The 16152-nt window shown below is 49.6% G+C and overlaps 1 protein-coding gene across 4 annotated transcripts in view; it reads right to left on the bottom strand.

Moving 5' to 3' along the window:
• Positions 1-16152, bottom strand: part of ARHGEF4 (Rho guanine nucleotide exchange factor 4) — a 138754-nt gene that overhangs the window by 13952 nt on the left and 108650 nt on the right. For all 4 annotated transcript variants that reach the window (XM_071437090.1, XM_071437091.1, XM_071437092.1 and 1 more), the window contains 2 exons: positions 4415-4594; positions 379-561 (listed from right to left, as the gene is read on the bottom strand). In XM_071437090.1, the coding sequence (XP_071293191.1) occupies positions 379-561; positions 4415-4594 (363 nt within the window). The remainder of the gene's footprint in view (positions 1-378; positions 562-4414; positions 4595-16152) is intronic.

Genomic DNA, 16152 nt, shown 5'->3' on the forward strand with positions numbered 1-16152 from the left:
ATTGGCTGAGCATCCCCAGTTGTTTTGGTCTGAGCATGGCTTGCCTGAAGGCTGGAGTTGCTGATTATATTACCCCAGAACATATATTAGAGGGGACAGCAGTGCTAGACATTTACTTTTCTCTGGCTTGGGAAATTCAATTAATTCCATTTAATCAGAGCACAAGTGAGTGCTTCAAATGCAGAGGCATTTGGGATTTTGCTGTAATGAATTGTTTTCTGTTTTCTGACCATATACTGGCATTCAGCAGAACTGATGAAAATCCAGTCTCATTTTCAGAAAAGTTACCTGCTTAGGGTGCCTCTCTGGGCAAGCATGGGACACAGTCCATTATCCTTTAGAGGAGCTCTTACAGTCCCTTCCCCCTTTAGTCCTTACCTCACAAATGTCCTTCAGGTGCTTGATGTAGTCTCTCTCGGTGCTTATGATCTCATTGATGACATTGGTCCTCATCTGGTCTTTGGTGGTCTGGCCCATCCCAAAGCGCCGGGAATCCTCCTCTCTGCCCCCCTCCACCTTCAGGGGATAATCCTCCATGGGCTCATCCTGGTTCACCCGCAGCTGCAGGCACAAGATGCTCACTGCTCCCACTGCCAAACACCTCTGCCAGGGAAGGGCTGCATGGCAGACACACACTGGGCTGGGCAAGGTGAGAGCAGGCTGTGTGTATTGCCTGGAAACATTTCCCCCCCGGGGAGGCTGAGGCCAGACAGTCACTGTGGGGAGGGCACAAGGCAGCTGCTCCCACCCTGACATGGGTGGGTTTAGGCAGGCATTTCTAGTGCACAGAAGTTACAGGAATAATATGGAGTCCTTTAGGAATAATACATATAAAATCAGGACAGAAATGGTTTATCAATTGAAATTTTCTTAAATATTTGAAGGAATACTTTGGGGGGGGGACGGGGAGAACCCGTAAATGGTTGGTTTTTTAACTACTTCATTGTTCTCACACTGTCAGTAACAGATGGCCCCTCGGTGTCTGCTTCCCCAGGATTATTTAAAGAGACTTCATTGCTAAAGTAGAAGCAGATCAGCTGCCCGTGGGCACCGAGCTGGGGAAGAAGGGCAGAGCCCGGCAGGGCGGTGTGGGACTCTCGGTGTCCCCCATCAGAGGGCAGCACAGCACGGGCACAGGGAAGCAGCGGCTGGAGGGCACCGCTGCTCGGCTCGCCACAGCCCTGAGCTAAAGGGAGACTGCCACAGCTCTGAGATAGAGGGACACTGCCACACAGCCCCGAGCTAAAGGGACACTGCCACACAGCCCCGAGCCAAAGGGACACTGCCACAGATCCGAGCTAAAGGGACACTGCCACACAGCCCTGAGCTAAAGGGACACTGCCACAGCTCTGAGCTAAAGGGACACTGCCACAGACCCAAGCCAAAGGGACACTGCCACAAAGCCCTGAGCCAAAGGGACACTGCCACAGATCCGAGCCAAAGGGACACTGCCACAGCCCTGAGCCAAAGGGACACTGCCACAGATCCGAACTAAAGGGACACTGCCACAGATCCGAGCTAAAGGGTAACACACTGCCACAGACCCGAGCTAAAGGGACACTGCCACAGATCTGAGCCAAAGGGACACTGCCACACAGCCCCGAGCCAAAGGGACACTGCCACAGACCCGAGCCAAAGGGTAACACTGCCACAGATCCGAGCTAAAGGGACACTGCCACAGCCCCGAGCCAAAGGGACACTGCCACACAGCCCTGAGCTAAAGGGACACTGCCACACCTCTGAGCCAAAGGGACACTGCCACAGCCCCGAGCCAAAGGGACACTGCCACAGATCCGAGCTAAAGGGACACTGCCACAGCCCCGAGCTAAAGGGACACTGCCACAGATCCGAGCTAAAGGGACACTGCCACAGCTCTGAGCTAAAGGGACACTGCCACACAGCCCTGAGCTAAAGGGACACTGCCACAGCTCTGAGCTAAAGGGACACTGCCACAGCCCTGAGCCAAAGGGTAACACTGCCACACAGCCCCGAGCCAAAGGGACACTGCCACAGCTCTGAGCTAAAGGGACACTGCCACAGCCCTGAGCTAAAGGGACACTGCCACAGCCCAGAGCCAAAGGGACACTGCCACACAGCCCTGAGCTAAAGGGACACTGCCACAGCCCAGAGCCAAAGGGACACTGCCACAGATCTGAGCCAAAGGGACACTGCCACACAGCCCTGAGCTAAAGGGACACTGCCATAGCCCTGAGCCAAAGGGACACTGCCACAGCCCTGAGCTAAAGGGACACTGCCACAGATCCGAGCTAAAGGGACACTGCCACACAGCCCTGAGCTAAAGGGACACTGCCACAGCCCAGAGCTAAAGGGACACTGCCACACAGCTCAGGGCATGGACTGCAGCATTCCACTCTGGGCTTCCTTTTCTGGCACTGCTGAGTGCCCTGGGGATACTCTGTACACAACCCAAAGGATCCATCCCAGCACAGAGAAGGAGTTAAAGTTAGGAAGATAAACCACACATAATTACAGGAATTTTTAGTACAGTGACACAGAACTGCTTTAAACTTTTAATGTAGTTTCTTCTAGGCTCTATAATTTACCACTTGATATAAATACACCTACATATAAAACACAGTGCATACCCTCCCTTGCCAGCACAGGCACAGATTACATTTACTCACTGCTGAAGTTAATTCACTCACTGCTGAAGCCCTCAAGATGTACAACCCTGGTTCTCCTTCACTGTGAGCAGGACATCGGCAGCTCTTAAACTCAGAGCTCGGCCTGAAACTCAAATGTGGAGTGACAGAGTCCTGCAGTCTGAGCCGAGCCTCCAGACATACCAGCCCTCCCTGCAGTGAGCTTGAGCCAGTGGTAATTAGCAGGAAATCTTCAGCTGGATGCTTGACTAAGTGTTGGGATTCCTCTGTTAAAAGAATTTCTTACTCTGTATCCCCAGTGCCTAGTACTAGTCTGCTTTACTCTAAGATGACAAGTTTTTGCCAGCCAGGACAATTCAATTTATCAGTAACATGAAAGAAAAAAATTCTGTTTTCATTGCAAGAAAAAGCAGTGCCGAGGTCTTGGTAATCTTATTTGCAAAACATTCCACTGTTTGTATTAATTATGCAGCTGAGACTATCCCCTGCAACCTATAACAAAGCATTTGAAAACCGCCCCACTTCTGCAAGGACTTTTGCTACAGACACCGGGTGACCTCGTGTCACCTCCTTTCATGCTCCACCTGGTGTTGGGTCACTTGTGATCTGAAGTGACCTGGATAAAGAGCTAAAGGGCTGAGAATCTCTGCCCTTAGGCACCTCACTGCCTTTGCAGCGCTGAGGAGCCTGCCCCGAGCTGGGGAAAGCTGTCAGGCACCCACAGCGACAGTCCCAGGCAGGAGAAAGGAAAAAAGCCTTTCTCCTCCCAACGGGACAGCGAGCACAGCAGTTACCACCTCCCACTCTCCTGCTTTCCCCCTGCTTGCCCTGATGTGTTTCAGAAAGCTCTGCTGGAAATGAAGCCTCTGCAGGGCGCTGGGCTTCTCTGCACAGCTCTTCTGTGTGGGCTTTGAAGCTGGCACCAGGGGACAGCCTTGGCCCACGAGAACTGAGTGTCTCACATTGCCCCAGATCACTGCCCAGACATTTCTTGGGGTTTTCTGGTCCATTTTTTAGTGCCTGGCTCGCAGTGCCAGCAGCCTGGTGGGGCTGAGGAGGTGCATGTGTGAGTCAGGTGGGTGCATCCTTTGGCTGTGGCACTGCACTGGCCCCAGCACAGCTGCAGAGAGGTGCCTTTGGTGCCACACTCATCTCTATTGTCTAAGTGGACACTGGAGTGAAGAATCCAGGGATCTGTATCAGGGATTCCTCCAGGAGAGCGCTGCTTGCTCCTGGAAGTGGATGCCATGTGCTTGGGCACAAATCAGCCAATGTACAGATGGGAAAGCAGGAGCCAGGCTGCAAACCAGCAAACAGGGCAGCTCCCCAGCTGGCACAGCTCAGCTCAGCTCTGCTCTGCTCTCCCCAGCTGGCACAGCTCAGCTCAGCTCTGCTCTGGTCTGGAGCTGAACCTTTTGCCCTGATTTACTCCTGTAGAGGGACTTCTCCACACTGGTGGGATGCAGTGCAGTAATGCTGTGTGTATCTCTGTGAAAGCAGGGGATGGATCCATGTGGCAGCAAAACCAAAAGGGTTATTGATGTATTAAAACAACAGAAGTGCCTCAGAATGGTCATGTAGAAATTAGAGCCTCTCCTCCCCCAAAAGGTGGTGGGATCAGCCCAGGAGGGCACCCTGTACTGTAGCCCCTTGTAGAGGAATACAAACAAGACATGCTGAACCATCTCTAGCAGTGAAAGTCCTCTGGAGTCACCACAGAACATTAAACCTGGGGAAGGACAAACACCTGCTGCTCATGGAGAGGGCACAAAGAAAGATGAAGATCTTACCCGAACAAAGCTGGCTGGAAACCAGCCTTCACTGTCCAGAATCCTGCCCCACCACCACTCCTTGTTGGTGGCATCCATCACTTCGATGACATCTCCGGCCTTGAATCCCAGCTCCTGGTCATCCATGGTGACGTGGTCCCAGAGCGCCTCCGCGTACACCACGCTGCCATCGCTGATCAGCTGTGGGCACAGAGGCACAGTGTCAGTCCCTGAGGGCAGCAGCACCCAGTGCCAGCCTGGCTGCAGCCCTGGCACACGTCCTGGTACCTCTGTGCCCCATGAGCAATGAGGAGTGGCTACAAGGCTGGCAGTTGCTTTGCCTTCACTTGCATTTTTTTTCCCTTCAGAATTATTGGCTGGAGCTTTGTGTCAGAGTATGAACCTGCATACACAGAAGTTTCATTTTCATTTAAAAATAAAGAAAAATCAGTTCTTTATATAGAACTGATAATGGCCCATTGCATCTTGTGCCCCAAAGTCTGTTATCTTCAGCTGCTACTGATCCTTGCAGTAATAGAGAATCAAGATGATCCACTTATCAGAGTCACCTAAGTACAGAAGAATTATTAAAAAAAATTGTCTCAAGAAAATTTTATAAGATGCTTTAATAATTAGAAGGTCTAGCAGGAGAAAAAAAAAATCCCTAGTTTTAGCCCAAACTCATTTTCTGTATCAAATCAATACTATTTTAAGGACTGAACTGATATTGTCAACAGCATTTATTCAGAATCACTGGCACACACTATGTTTACCACCATAAAAACATAAATTCTGGTATTTCATCCTGCTGGCTTTGCCTCAGCCAGCAAACAAGGCTGTTTCCTGTCAGTGAAAGAGGTTTCAACTGTGTTTCCTGGGGAAGCCTATGGTACAAGAGGGACTCCTCTCTCCTTGATGAACTGAGTTGATTATCTGAAGGGTGGTGATGAATGAGAGTTGATTATCTGAGGGGTGGTAACTGGATTGAGAATCTAAAGTTCTATTTTGTGTGGTGGTGGAAATAGGGGGGAGGAGGAGGAGGAATGGTTTTGGAAGGTTTTCATTCTGATTTCTCTGTCTTCCTTTTTTTCATATTGTAAGTTAATAAAGTTCTTTCCTTTATTCCCAAGCTGGAGCCTGCTTTGCTCTATTTCTGGTCACATCTCACAGCAGCCACTGGGGAGAATATATTTTATATTTTATATATTTATATATTTTATATATTATATTTTATATAATATATATAAAAATAAATAATATATATATTATTATATATATTATTTATATATTAAATATATTTATATATTTTATATTTATGGGGGCACTGGCATTGCACCAGCATCAAACCATGACAAGGCTCAGTGGTACCTTGTTTGTGGAGGATGCTCTGGTGCTGCCATTGCAGCTCTGCTTTGGAAAGCCTTCAACTAAACCCTTGAGCATCAATATTTAGAGACAGCAAAAAGTTCTGGAATGGCTGCCCAGGGAGGTGGTGGAGTCCCCATCCCTGGGTGTGTTTAACAAAGCCTGGATGTGGCACTGGGTGCCAGGGTTGAGTTGAGCTGTTGGGGCTGGGTTGGACTCGATGATCTGGAGGGTCTCTTCCAACCTGGTCATTCTGTGACTTCTGTGATTCTGTGAAAAAGCATTCAGAGGCCTCAGAGCTACTCTGGAATGGGTGGCAGCTGAAGCCTGTAAGGTGGTTAAACGTTGCACTTAAGATGCTTAAAATAAGACTCCTGGAGAGTTTTAAGCAATTATACTGAGGAACAACAGTTATTTACTACATGCTCTAGGAAAAACAGGACCCCCAACAATTAAAAAAAAACAGAACCAAAACCAAAGCCACGTGTCTGGAAGCTGCAAGGGAGCTCTGAGCTCAGTGATGCCTGGTAGCACTGCTGACCATCCCCACCTCAGCTGTGGGGTGCCCAGGTGACACCTGGGTGCTGCTGCAGGGGTGTCTGTGGGCTGGGCCTGCTGGCCACCACAGCAGCAGTGCCTGATGCCATTGGTTTATCAGGACAGTGTCCCTTGGATTTCCACAACTCCAGAGCACACTCACAGGCTTCTCAGGGCCTGAGTGTGCCTGGGACTGCCTGAACACCAAAGGTTTTCCCAAGAAGATGGAGTGCATACTGGAGTTCTGCCAAAAAGCACTTGGCCACTTGGAGTGGCAGTGAAGGCCTGTTTTTCTCCAGGGAAATGGTGCAAAGATGAATTATGGGAAGACAACAGGAGGACAGTATGGGAGGCACACAGGAGAAAGAGAGAAGCTGTAGGAAAGCCAATGTCCCTGGTAGGTGTCCCAGCAGTGACACCACAGCACACAGGGCATGGCCACCCTTGGCCCTTGGCTGCTCAGTCACCCAGAGCTCTCCCCTGCTCTGGGTCACTGCTGCTGCCTCTCACAAAGGAGAGATGCACGTTGGAAAAGAGCTCAGCACAATCATCAGCTGAGTAAATCAGAAGAGGGTTAACGAGGCATTTGAAAGCAAATTGAAATGCAGTCTGCCTTTGGATAGCAAATGGCCCTGCACTGAACCAGAAACAGCTTAATGCAGTGTTTCCATTCTGACAGAAATAACAGCATGATGGGGAAGGAGAGGGTGAGAGGTTCCCACTTATCTACACAGCCAGTGTAGCCAGAGCTAGGTGGGATGCAGTGCAGGGATGCTGTGTGTATCTGTGAAAATAGGGGATGGATCCATGTGGCAGCAAAGCCAAAAGGGTTATTGATGTATTAAAAACAACAGAAGTGCCTCAGAATGGTCATGTAGAAATTAGAGCCTCTCCTCCCCCAAAAGGTGGTGGGATCAGCCCAAGTGAGTGCATCCACTAATGCACACAGGATGGGAAACAAACAGGAGGAGCCCAGGGCTATGGTGTGGAAGGAAAACTGGGATACAGCTGCCACCACAGTGGGATGATTCTCACAACTGGAGTGCTGCAGGGGGTGGCCATAAACCCTTCAGAAGGAGCAGCCATGGAAGGAGAGGCAGTGGGGGCAGCCTGGATGTGAGGGAGTGTTTTGATGATGGTGATGGCAGGGGTGAGTGTTCCCCCTCTGCTCTCTGGTGCCCAGTGACAGACCCAAGGAGCAGCCTGGAGCTATGGCAGGACAGCTTTAGGCTGGATATCAGGAAAAGGTTCTTTCCCCAGAGGGTGTGGGGCACTGAACAGGATCCCCAGGGTCACAGCCCAAGGCTGCCAGAGCTCCAGGAACGTTTGGACAGCGCTGTCAGACACAGGGTGGAATTCTTGGGGTGTCTGTGCAGGGCCAGGAGTTGGACTTTGATGATCCTTGTGTGTCCCTTCCAACTCAGGATACTCTATGATTCTCTAAATATATTTATCCATGATCTGGATGAGGGGATTGAGTGCACCCTCAGTAATTTAGAGGTCGTAGCTTTTTAACATAAAGCAGTGACAACTAGAGTAGGGAAGAGAGTGGATGTAAAAGTGTATTTTTCCAGACTTGGCTCTCAGATTTCAGCTCCAGAAGAGCAGCTGGGCCCTGGGTGAGGATGGTGTAGCCACTCTCACAAAGGGCTCTGCTGCTGCTTTGGGCAATCCATTTGCTCTGGGACTGCAGGGACTGACTGGTGCCTGTGCACAGCACAAGCTGAGCCCAGCTCCTCCTGCTGCAGGGAGGTGTCACAGATATCTTTTATGAAAAATCCTCTCATTAGGATCTTTTCTCCTGAGAAGCTGAGAGGCCTCAGGAACAAAATGTAAACTTTGATTATCTGCTGCTGTGGAATGCAACAGGTGCATCTGGGATTGGTCTCATGTGGTTGTTTCTAATTAATGGCCAATCACAGTCAGCTGGCTCGGACTCTCTGGTCAGTCACAAGATTTTATTCTCATTCCATTCCTTTCTATTCCTTGCTAACCTTCTGATGAAATCCTTTCTTCTATTCTTTTAGTAGAACTTTAGTATATACTTTTAATATAATATGTATCATAAAATAATAAATCAGCCTTCTGAAACATGGAGTCAAGATTCTCATCTTTTCTCTCATCCTGGGACCCCTGTGAACAGCACCCCAGGGAGGGAGAGCAGTACAGGGTGAGGGGGTGGCTGGAGCCCAGCTCCTGGGCAGCCCCATGGAGGGGAGCTGATTGAACACTCAGCTCTCACTGCCAGAGCTGGGCACACAGCAGTGACAGCAGCTGCTGCCACGCCCTGCTGAGTTACACATCCCTGTGGGAAGGGATGGCTGCTGCTCAGGAAATGGCAGAACCTGCTGAACCTTCAGAAGAGTGGCATCCAAACTGTGACCTGCACATAGAGAACATGGCTCTTTCTCAGACAAAATTCCTTCTCTGTGGGTTCAAACATGGCAGCCTGGATCAGTGCTCTGAGTGTGATGTGCAGGCTGGCACACACTGTGGCCATGTCCAGAGAGAGACTAAGGGACTCCCTCTAGCACTGAGATGATCACACAACAGAGCACTGATGATGTGAAGGCATTAATGCCACACAGTACCACACTGTCACAGCTTGGTAATGTGATGGGAAGAAAAGAGACCAAGCCTGAGCCAGCAATCACAGCACAGAGGGCTGACACACTCAGCTCACAGAGCCACATGGTTCTACTCCGAGTCACTGAAATCCACAGGGCTGGGTAGGGAATCCTCAGCTGGTATTTTAATCCATCCATTAATATTAATATCTTACATTTTCTCTAGTCAACAACAGCCATACTGTGGATATGACTAGAAAACACAGGAAGTCACAACTGTGGGATCACCAGCCTGGCACTGCCAGTTCTCAGGAAAGGAGTAAATAAAATACACCTGAACAACAGGCCAGGATTTGTATAACTGACAACAAACACCATGTTTCTGAGGAGGAATGATCTATAAAGCATGAAATAAAGAGCAAAAAAATATTTCATCTGTTCATGGGATTATCTCAATTACTGTAATACAGCAGCACTGCACACCCCTTCATGTGCTCAGGCTGCCATGGCACCCTCCCTGCCCAGCTCCTCCTGTGCTGGCACCCCAGGGTGGGCAGGGCACACCTGGGTGCTGAGCAGGGATCAGGGATCAGGGCTCTGCTCCTCTCTGCCCCAGCTCAGGCTGTGCCTTTTACTGATATTTCCCACTGTGTCCAGTCCAGCTCCTGGGCAGAAACAGCCACCACACCCAGGCCAAGAGCCCCTCCTCTCCCAGAGCAGGTACAGGTGGGCAGCTCAGAGCCAGGACTGGCACCTCCATGGCACAAGAGCAGCCAGGGTGCCACAGGCACTGCAGCAAGGAGAGCTGGCCCAGCTGGGGGCACAGCACTGCCCCATCCTCCCCAGGGCAAGCTGCCCCAGGGAGACAGGGGCAGCACTGCTGCAGTAAGGGAGAGAAATCATAGAGAGAGGCTTCATAAAACCAGACCTGCTCTCCTGGAATCACTGCCTGGCCTTGTCAAAGCTGGCCCTTTGCAAGTTCCTATGTGAAAGCAAGCCTGGTGTGAGCAGTTCATTAACATAACAATCTATTCCTAGGTTAAAAAAAACCCCAACTTGTACCTGTATAAACTATTTTTGCATCATCAGATAGAAAAATGAAAACTATCTTTTACAAACAATTTCCCTGCAGGTATACACAGTTTGAGTGACCAATCAATACAGGATAACAACTTGTTACTAACCAATAAAGTAATTGTCAAGAAATCTCCTGAGCAATTGGAGCCCCACACGAGGTCTGTAACACTGTATAAAAGGAGTTCTGTGAATAAAGAATGGCTTTTCCCACCATGAAGAAAATGGAGTCCTGTGTGATTTATTCCCATAGGACTCTCCTACCCCAGGAAGGATAAAACACACCAGCAGGTCACAGGGTTTTGGCAAAATGTGTTTGAGGTGGCAGCACCGAGCAGCTCTGCAGAGGGAGCTGCTGGCTCCCAGAGGGGCAGGAGGGAAGGGGATGCTCACCCTGCCAAGCACCTCCTCAGCTCAAAGGGCTCAGCTCACCAAACTTTGATCTTTGCAATTAAAGCAAGGTTTGGAAAACAACTAATAATTTCCATGTGAAACAACATTTATGTGCTGGCTTTGTATGTCAAGGACAACTCAGTACATGCTCTTGAAGAGGCCCAAACAAGTGTAGAGCAGGGAAAAGTCAGAGAATGCAAACCAGCCATCCCACAGCTGCTCCTGCAGCTGGCAGTGGGGAAAACAATCAGAAATCAACTTTTCTCTTTGTTTATAGAAACATCTAACTTTGTAGACAGCAGCTTTTGCTACCCAAAGGCAGCACTAGCCCAGATGCCTGGATCTGAAAATCGAGGGCAGCTCTGTTACTGCCCTGGCCTTTGTGTGTCCCAGATCCTGTTCCAGCCCTCCCTGCTGCAAGGGGAAGGCACTGGAGCTGAGGCCTTGGAGTGGCTCCCTAGAACAGAGGCTGGACAAGGTTCAGAGAATAAAGTGGGGATTTATTAAAGGCCTCAAACAGTTTCACCTTGGGCAGTCACAGCCTCCCAGAGGCTACACCCAAGCTGGACAATGGGCACCAGTTTTTCAGACAATTATAAGTTTGGTCCATTCACATATCAGGGTTAATTCTCCAATTACAGCCTCAGCTAAAGAAGTCATTTACCCCCAGTTTGCCCACCCATTCACTTTTTTGTACTTTTTGGGTCCTGAGGCTGTGGGGTGTCCTTGGGTCCAGACCCAGAGGGATTGTTTTGCCAGAATGTGAAGACAGTAACTCACACTCTGTGTGGAGTTTGGAGTGATGCACTGATGCACTACAGGATCTGAAAATATAAAAGCTGAAATCCTAAGGCATCAGGGCAGCTCCTCCCATGGCACAGATGGAGGGGAGGATTGATGGATGGCTCCTCCAAGCAGTGTCTACACAGAGGCTGCCAAGGAGGAGACACAGCCAGGGCTGGTGCACAGAGCTGCCCCAGATTAAGCCCATTCTGTGTGGGCAGACAGACCTGGCATGCCAAGGCCCATGCCAGGGGCTGTTGGCACTGCAGCCCCTTGTCCCTGTCTGTCTCAGGCTGGACACCTTGACATAATTACCTTGTATGTCCTGGTCTTGTTTGGACAGGACCTCAAGGCAATGTTAACAGAGATAAAAGATCTCAGCAATTTACAGAAGGAGGGATGAAGATGCCTTCAGGAAATATTTATCTTTGAGCTACTTGTTTCCATTTGAATAAAATTTGAATAGCTTTCTCTTGACAATGCCAAATACATTGGATCATGCAGAGCCAAAAAATAAACCCAGGAGCATCAAAAGAACTGGGAAAAGGGAAGATCAGGGAGAAGGTACCAATAGAATGGAATTTCTTTTTCAGCTCTGTAACCCTAAAAGAGACATGTTCCACAAGGAGCACCTGAACCCAGCCCTTCCTGGTGAGCTAAAATGGTTGCCATGAAGCCTGTGCTCATTGCCTGTCCTCCCTGAACTTGTGTGGAACAGGCTGAAGCTGAACTGCTGCAGCACACCAAACACCTCAGCCCTGCAGCAGTCCTGACCCCAGAGGCAAAGCCCTCCCACAGCTCCAGATCCTTCAGCAGTCACTTTGCTTCCAGAGCTTCTCCCCTGCCTCTCTCGCAGCAGAGGAGTGAAAAAAAAATTACTTATACACATGCCCCACATTTGTGCTACATTCACACAAATACCTATTTTCTCTGAATATGAGCAGAACCCAAAGCTGGCCTCTTCCTTGAACTGAACCCATGGGATAGTTTTGAAATTGTCACAGAATCACAGAATGACCAGGTTGGAAGAGACCTTCCAGATCATGGAGTCCAACCCAGCCCCAACAGCTCAACTAAACCCTGGCACCCAGTGCCACATCCAGGCTGTGTTAAACACACCCAGGGATGGGGACTCCACCACCTCCCTGGGCAGCCATCCCAGAACTTTATCACTCTTTCAGTGAAAAACTTTTCCCTGCTATCCAACCTGTATTTCCCTTGGCACAGCTTGAGGCTGTGTGCTCTGGTTGTGTCAGTGCTGCTGGAGACAGAGCCCAGCCCCAGCTGAGCACAGGCACCTTTCAGGAGCTGCAGAGAGTGATGAGGGCAGCCCTGAGTCTCCTTTTCTCCAGGCTGAGCACCCCCAGCTCCCTCAGGGGTTCCTCTCAGGGTTTGTGTTCCCAGCCCCTCTCCAGCCTCGCTGCCCCCTCTGGATGTGCTCAGTGTCCCAAGGTCCTTCCCCACCTGAGGGGCCAGAGGTGGGCACAGCACTCAGGGTTTGCCCTCAGCAGTGCCCAGTGCAGGGCACAATGACCTCCCTGCTCCTGCTGGGCACACCATTCCTGATCAGGCCAGGCTGCCATTGACCTTCTTAGCCACCAGGGCACACTGCTGTCCTGACAGCTTGCTCTTGCTTCCTCTCAAAACTTTTCGCTTCACTGTCTAATGACGAGCACCAGAGATGGAATTTATCTCACAGAGCCCCTGTCATCTGAGCAGCAGGCACTGAGTCTGCAGGAGTTATCTGGATTGGCTCTCAGAGCATCCCCCTGGTGGGCAGACAGGCACCCCAGGGAAGGGCTCACCTCTCTGAGCATGATGAGCTAACCCAGCCCCGGGGCTCCCTGCCTCCCTCACTGCCAGGCAGGAATTTGGGCTGCCCCTGCTGGGCTGGACTTGCTGCTGCCTGCCTGCAGGGTGCCAGAACCACCAAGCCAGCTCTGCAGGCACAGCGAACACCTCAGTGCTCCCTGCTGCTCCTCTGCCCACGTGCCAGGGCACCAGGAGCCCTCTGTGCCCGCGTCCCCTCGTGGGCAGGGCTCGTGTCACTGCCTCATTCACAGCCCACGCTCTGTGCCCCTGCCAAGCCATGCCCTTGGCATTTGCTGCCCTTTGCCTGCACTGGAAGCTGCATATTTTTCAGCAGAGATTTTTGAGACTGATTAAGGGTAGCGGAGGACTCTCAGGCATTTACCAAGCACTGCAGATCTCCATTCAAAATATTTTAATTTGACAGTGATTCTCCTTAACAAATCTAAAATGTCAGTTAACAAAGATCTTAATCCAGCTAAGTGTGCTACACTGATATTCCACAGTGCTGCTTTTTTAATCAGTGCCTGTAGTTAAACTCCTCATGTGACATCTAGTACAGCTGCCTCCATTTACCAAACATTCAACATTTGTCATCACATTTATTTGGTAAGAACTATTTTCCACAAAACCATTATGACTGGCATTAATTACATTATTCCCTTTTATTGATATCATCTGAGTCCTGATTCCCCCTCAGAAGTGATTTAAGCAGATGGGAGGAGGAGGAGGGTCCCCCCTGCAGCAGGCAGGGAGAGGCTGTGAAATCTGCAGAGCTGCAGGGGCAGGGAAGCCTTGAGTGGAGTGCAGGGGGCAGAGCTGTGCTTGGTGCTGAGTGAACCTGAGAGTGAAGAGTTTGGCCTGAGAAAGCCTGCCAGGGGTGCACATCCTTGGGTGCCATTAAAGGGGATCCCTCAAACCCCAGAGCGATGCAAGAACCTCCCAGTTCCTCACCTAAAATGGGGGAGCTGATTATTACAATGCAAAAGAAAACAACTTGAAAATTGCTTTCCACCATTTTGCTTTTGGCTGAAATAACTCAGGAGAGTCCTTATGAAGGAGAGGGGACAGTCACCTGCAGCTGAGGAGGACACCTATATTGTATTTGCAGGGAATGATGCATCTGACTCCATGTTCTCAGAAGGCTCATTTATCACTTTATGATCCTATATTATATTAAAGAACACTATACTATACTAAAGGATACAGCAAGGATACTTACAGAAGGCTAAAAAGATAATAATGAAAACTCCTGACTCTTTCCAGAACCCCAACACAGCTTGGCCCTGATTGGCCAAAGAGTGAAAACAACTCCCAGCAGAATCCAATGGAACAATCACCTGTGGGTAACCAATCTCCAAACACATTCCACATGAGCACAACACAGGAGAAGCAAATGAGATCAGAATTGTTTTCCTTTTCTCTAAGGCTTCTCAGCTTCCCAGGACAAAAATCCTGGGCAAAGGGATTTTTCAGAGAATGTGAATGTGACACACCTAAATCACCTTGACCCTGGCAGTGCCCTCAGGATTCCATCCATCACTCTCCCATGGCCTGTCTGTCCAGGAGCCTGCTAATTTGGGGAACTAAGATCCCTAAGTTTTGGCATAAGGAAAAACCAGGAGCAAAGCCCTTCTCAAAGCTTTAGGTAACTCTGCAGCAGGTTCTGTGTGTGTCACATTTTATAGCTGCACACTGCAGTAGCTGGTAACATGTACAGTCAGTAAAGCTGAAAAGCAGCTTCCATTTTAACCTGTCAAGCAATTTTCCAGAGGAGGTTTGTTTAAAATTCTGTGTATAACACATTTATTTTCTGGTATAAGTGAAATGTATTTTCACTCTTTCTAAACAAGTAGGTACAATGCTGAGTGACAGGGTGACAAAATGGCAACAGAAATTTAAATGTAACACAAACAATATCTATCACAAGTGGCTGACTAAATGAGCTGCTCCTCAAGAAGGTCTTTGCAGACCCATTTAGGAAAACATCAGCCCTTTCCACCAGGGTCAGAAGCCCAGATATCAGGAATGACTCAGAAAGAGGGAGGAGAAGCAGGCAAGGCACAAAGAGCAGCAGGAATCAAACGTGGGAAAAGTTTCTAGGCCAGCACAAGCTAATGAGACCTTGAAGCTGCAACAGAGACAGGTGGATGGAGGGTGGCCATGAGCTGAAGGCTCACAAAAAGGTCATTTCTAATCCAGGCTGCTGGGCACCCAGTGAAACCACCAGGCAAGAAGCTGGGGACAAAAGCAGGACCTTTTCCCTGTGGTGCATAATTGAGCTGTGCTACAGGAAGCCCCATAGCCCAAGGCTGTGATTTCAAAAGGTGATTTTACAAAAGATTAAGTAAATGTAAGTCCTTCAAGGACATTTAAACACATCCTGTCTGGATACAGCCCACCAAGGGCCTTAAACACACCTGGGAAGGCACACAAGGCAAAGAGCCAGGCCATGCCCAAGTCACAGGTAAAAGTGTCACTGGGCCCACAGACCTGGGCATTAGGGTGGCCACATTTATCTCACAGAGCGTTAGAGCATGAGGGAAAAGCACAGAAGCAAGGAAATGCTGATTATCTGTACTACCCACAGATACAAACTGTTCTTAAACCAGAGAGCCCTGGCACTGCTAACCTGGCAGGCACAGCTACATCCCACGAGGAGCAGCAACACTGGCACTCAGGTGGAAAATCAGCAGCTGCCAGCACAGTAATTACAGGGACATTGGGATGTCCCCTGGGGCAGGGCTGCTCCTCTCCTGGCTGGGCCTCCTCAGCATTTCACACATTCAATAGAGCAGATCCCACACACTCCATCCTACAGCAGCAGCCCTCACCAGGGACACCCATCTGGAGCACCATCCACCCCTACACATGGATGTCTGACTGCTGCCATGCTGTTCTTCCCTCCAGAAAGGAGGATGGAGGTGTAGCCAGGGAAACCTGGCTGAGCAGGGATAGAAGGAGTCCCTGAGCACAGGTCACAGGAGCAGGCACGTGCCACATCCTCACTCAAAATGTCCAAAAAGCTCTTTGCAATTAAGAGCTCAAAGGACCTCAAAACCTCCTTAAAGACACAAAACTTAAGTCATTCCAAAGCTCTAAATCAGCTTAAACTCATCTAAGGCCCTACAGTGTTTTAAGCATTTTAAACCCATCTAAAGCCTTAAAGTGGCTTAAGGAGCTTGAAATACTCTAAGGCTTAAAAGTGGTTTAAGATCTCTAACTTTTGGC

This window comes from Agelaius tricolor, unplaced genomic scaffold (genome assembly GCF_023055355.1).
Source record: "Agelaius tricolor isolate 1412-34295 unplaced genomic scaffold, bAgeTri1.0.p SCAF_12, whole genome shotgun sequence".
NCBI lineage: Eukaryota > Metazoa > Chordata > Aves > Passeriformes > Icteridae > Agelaius > Agelaius tricolor.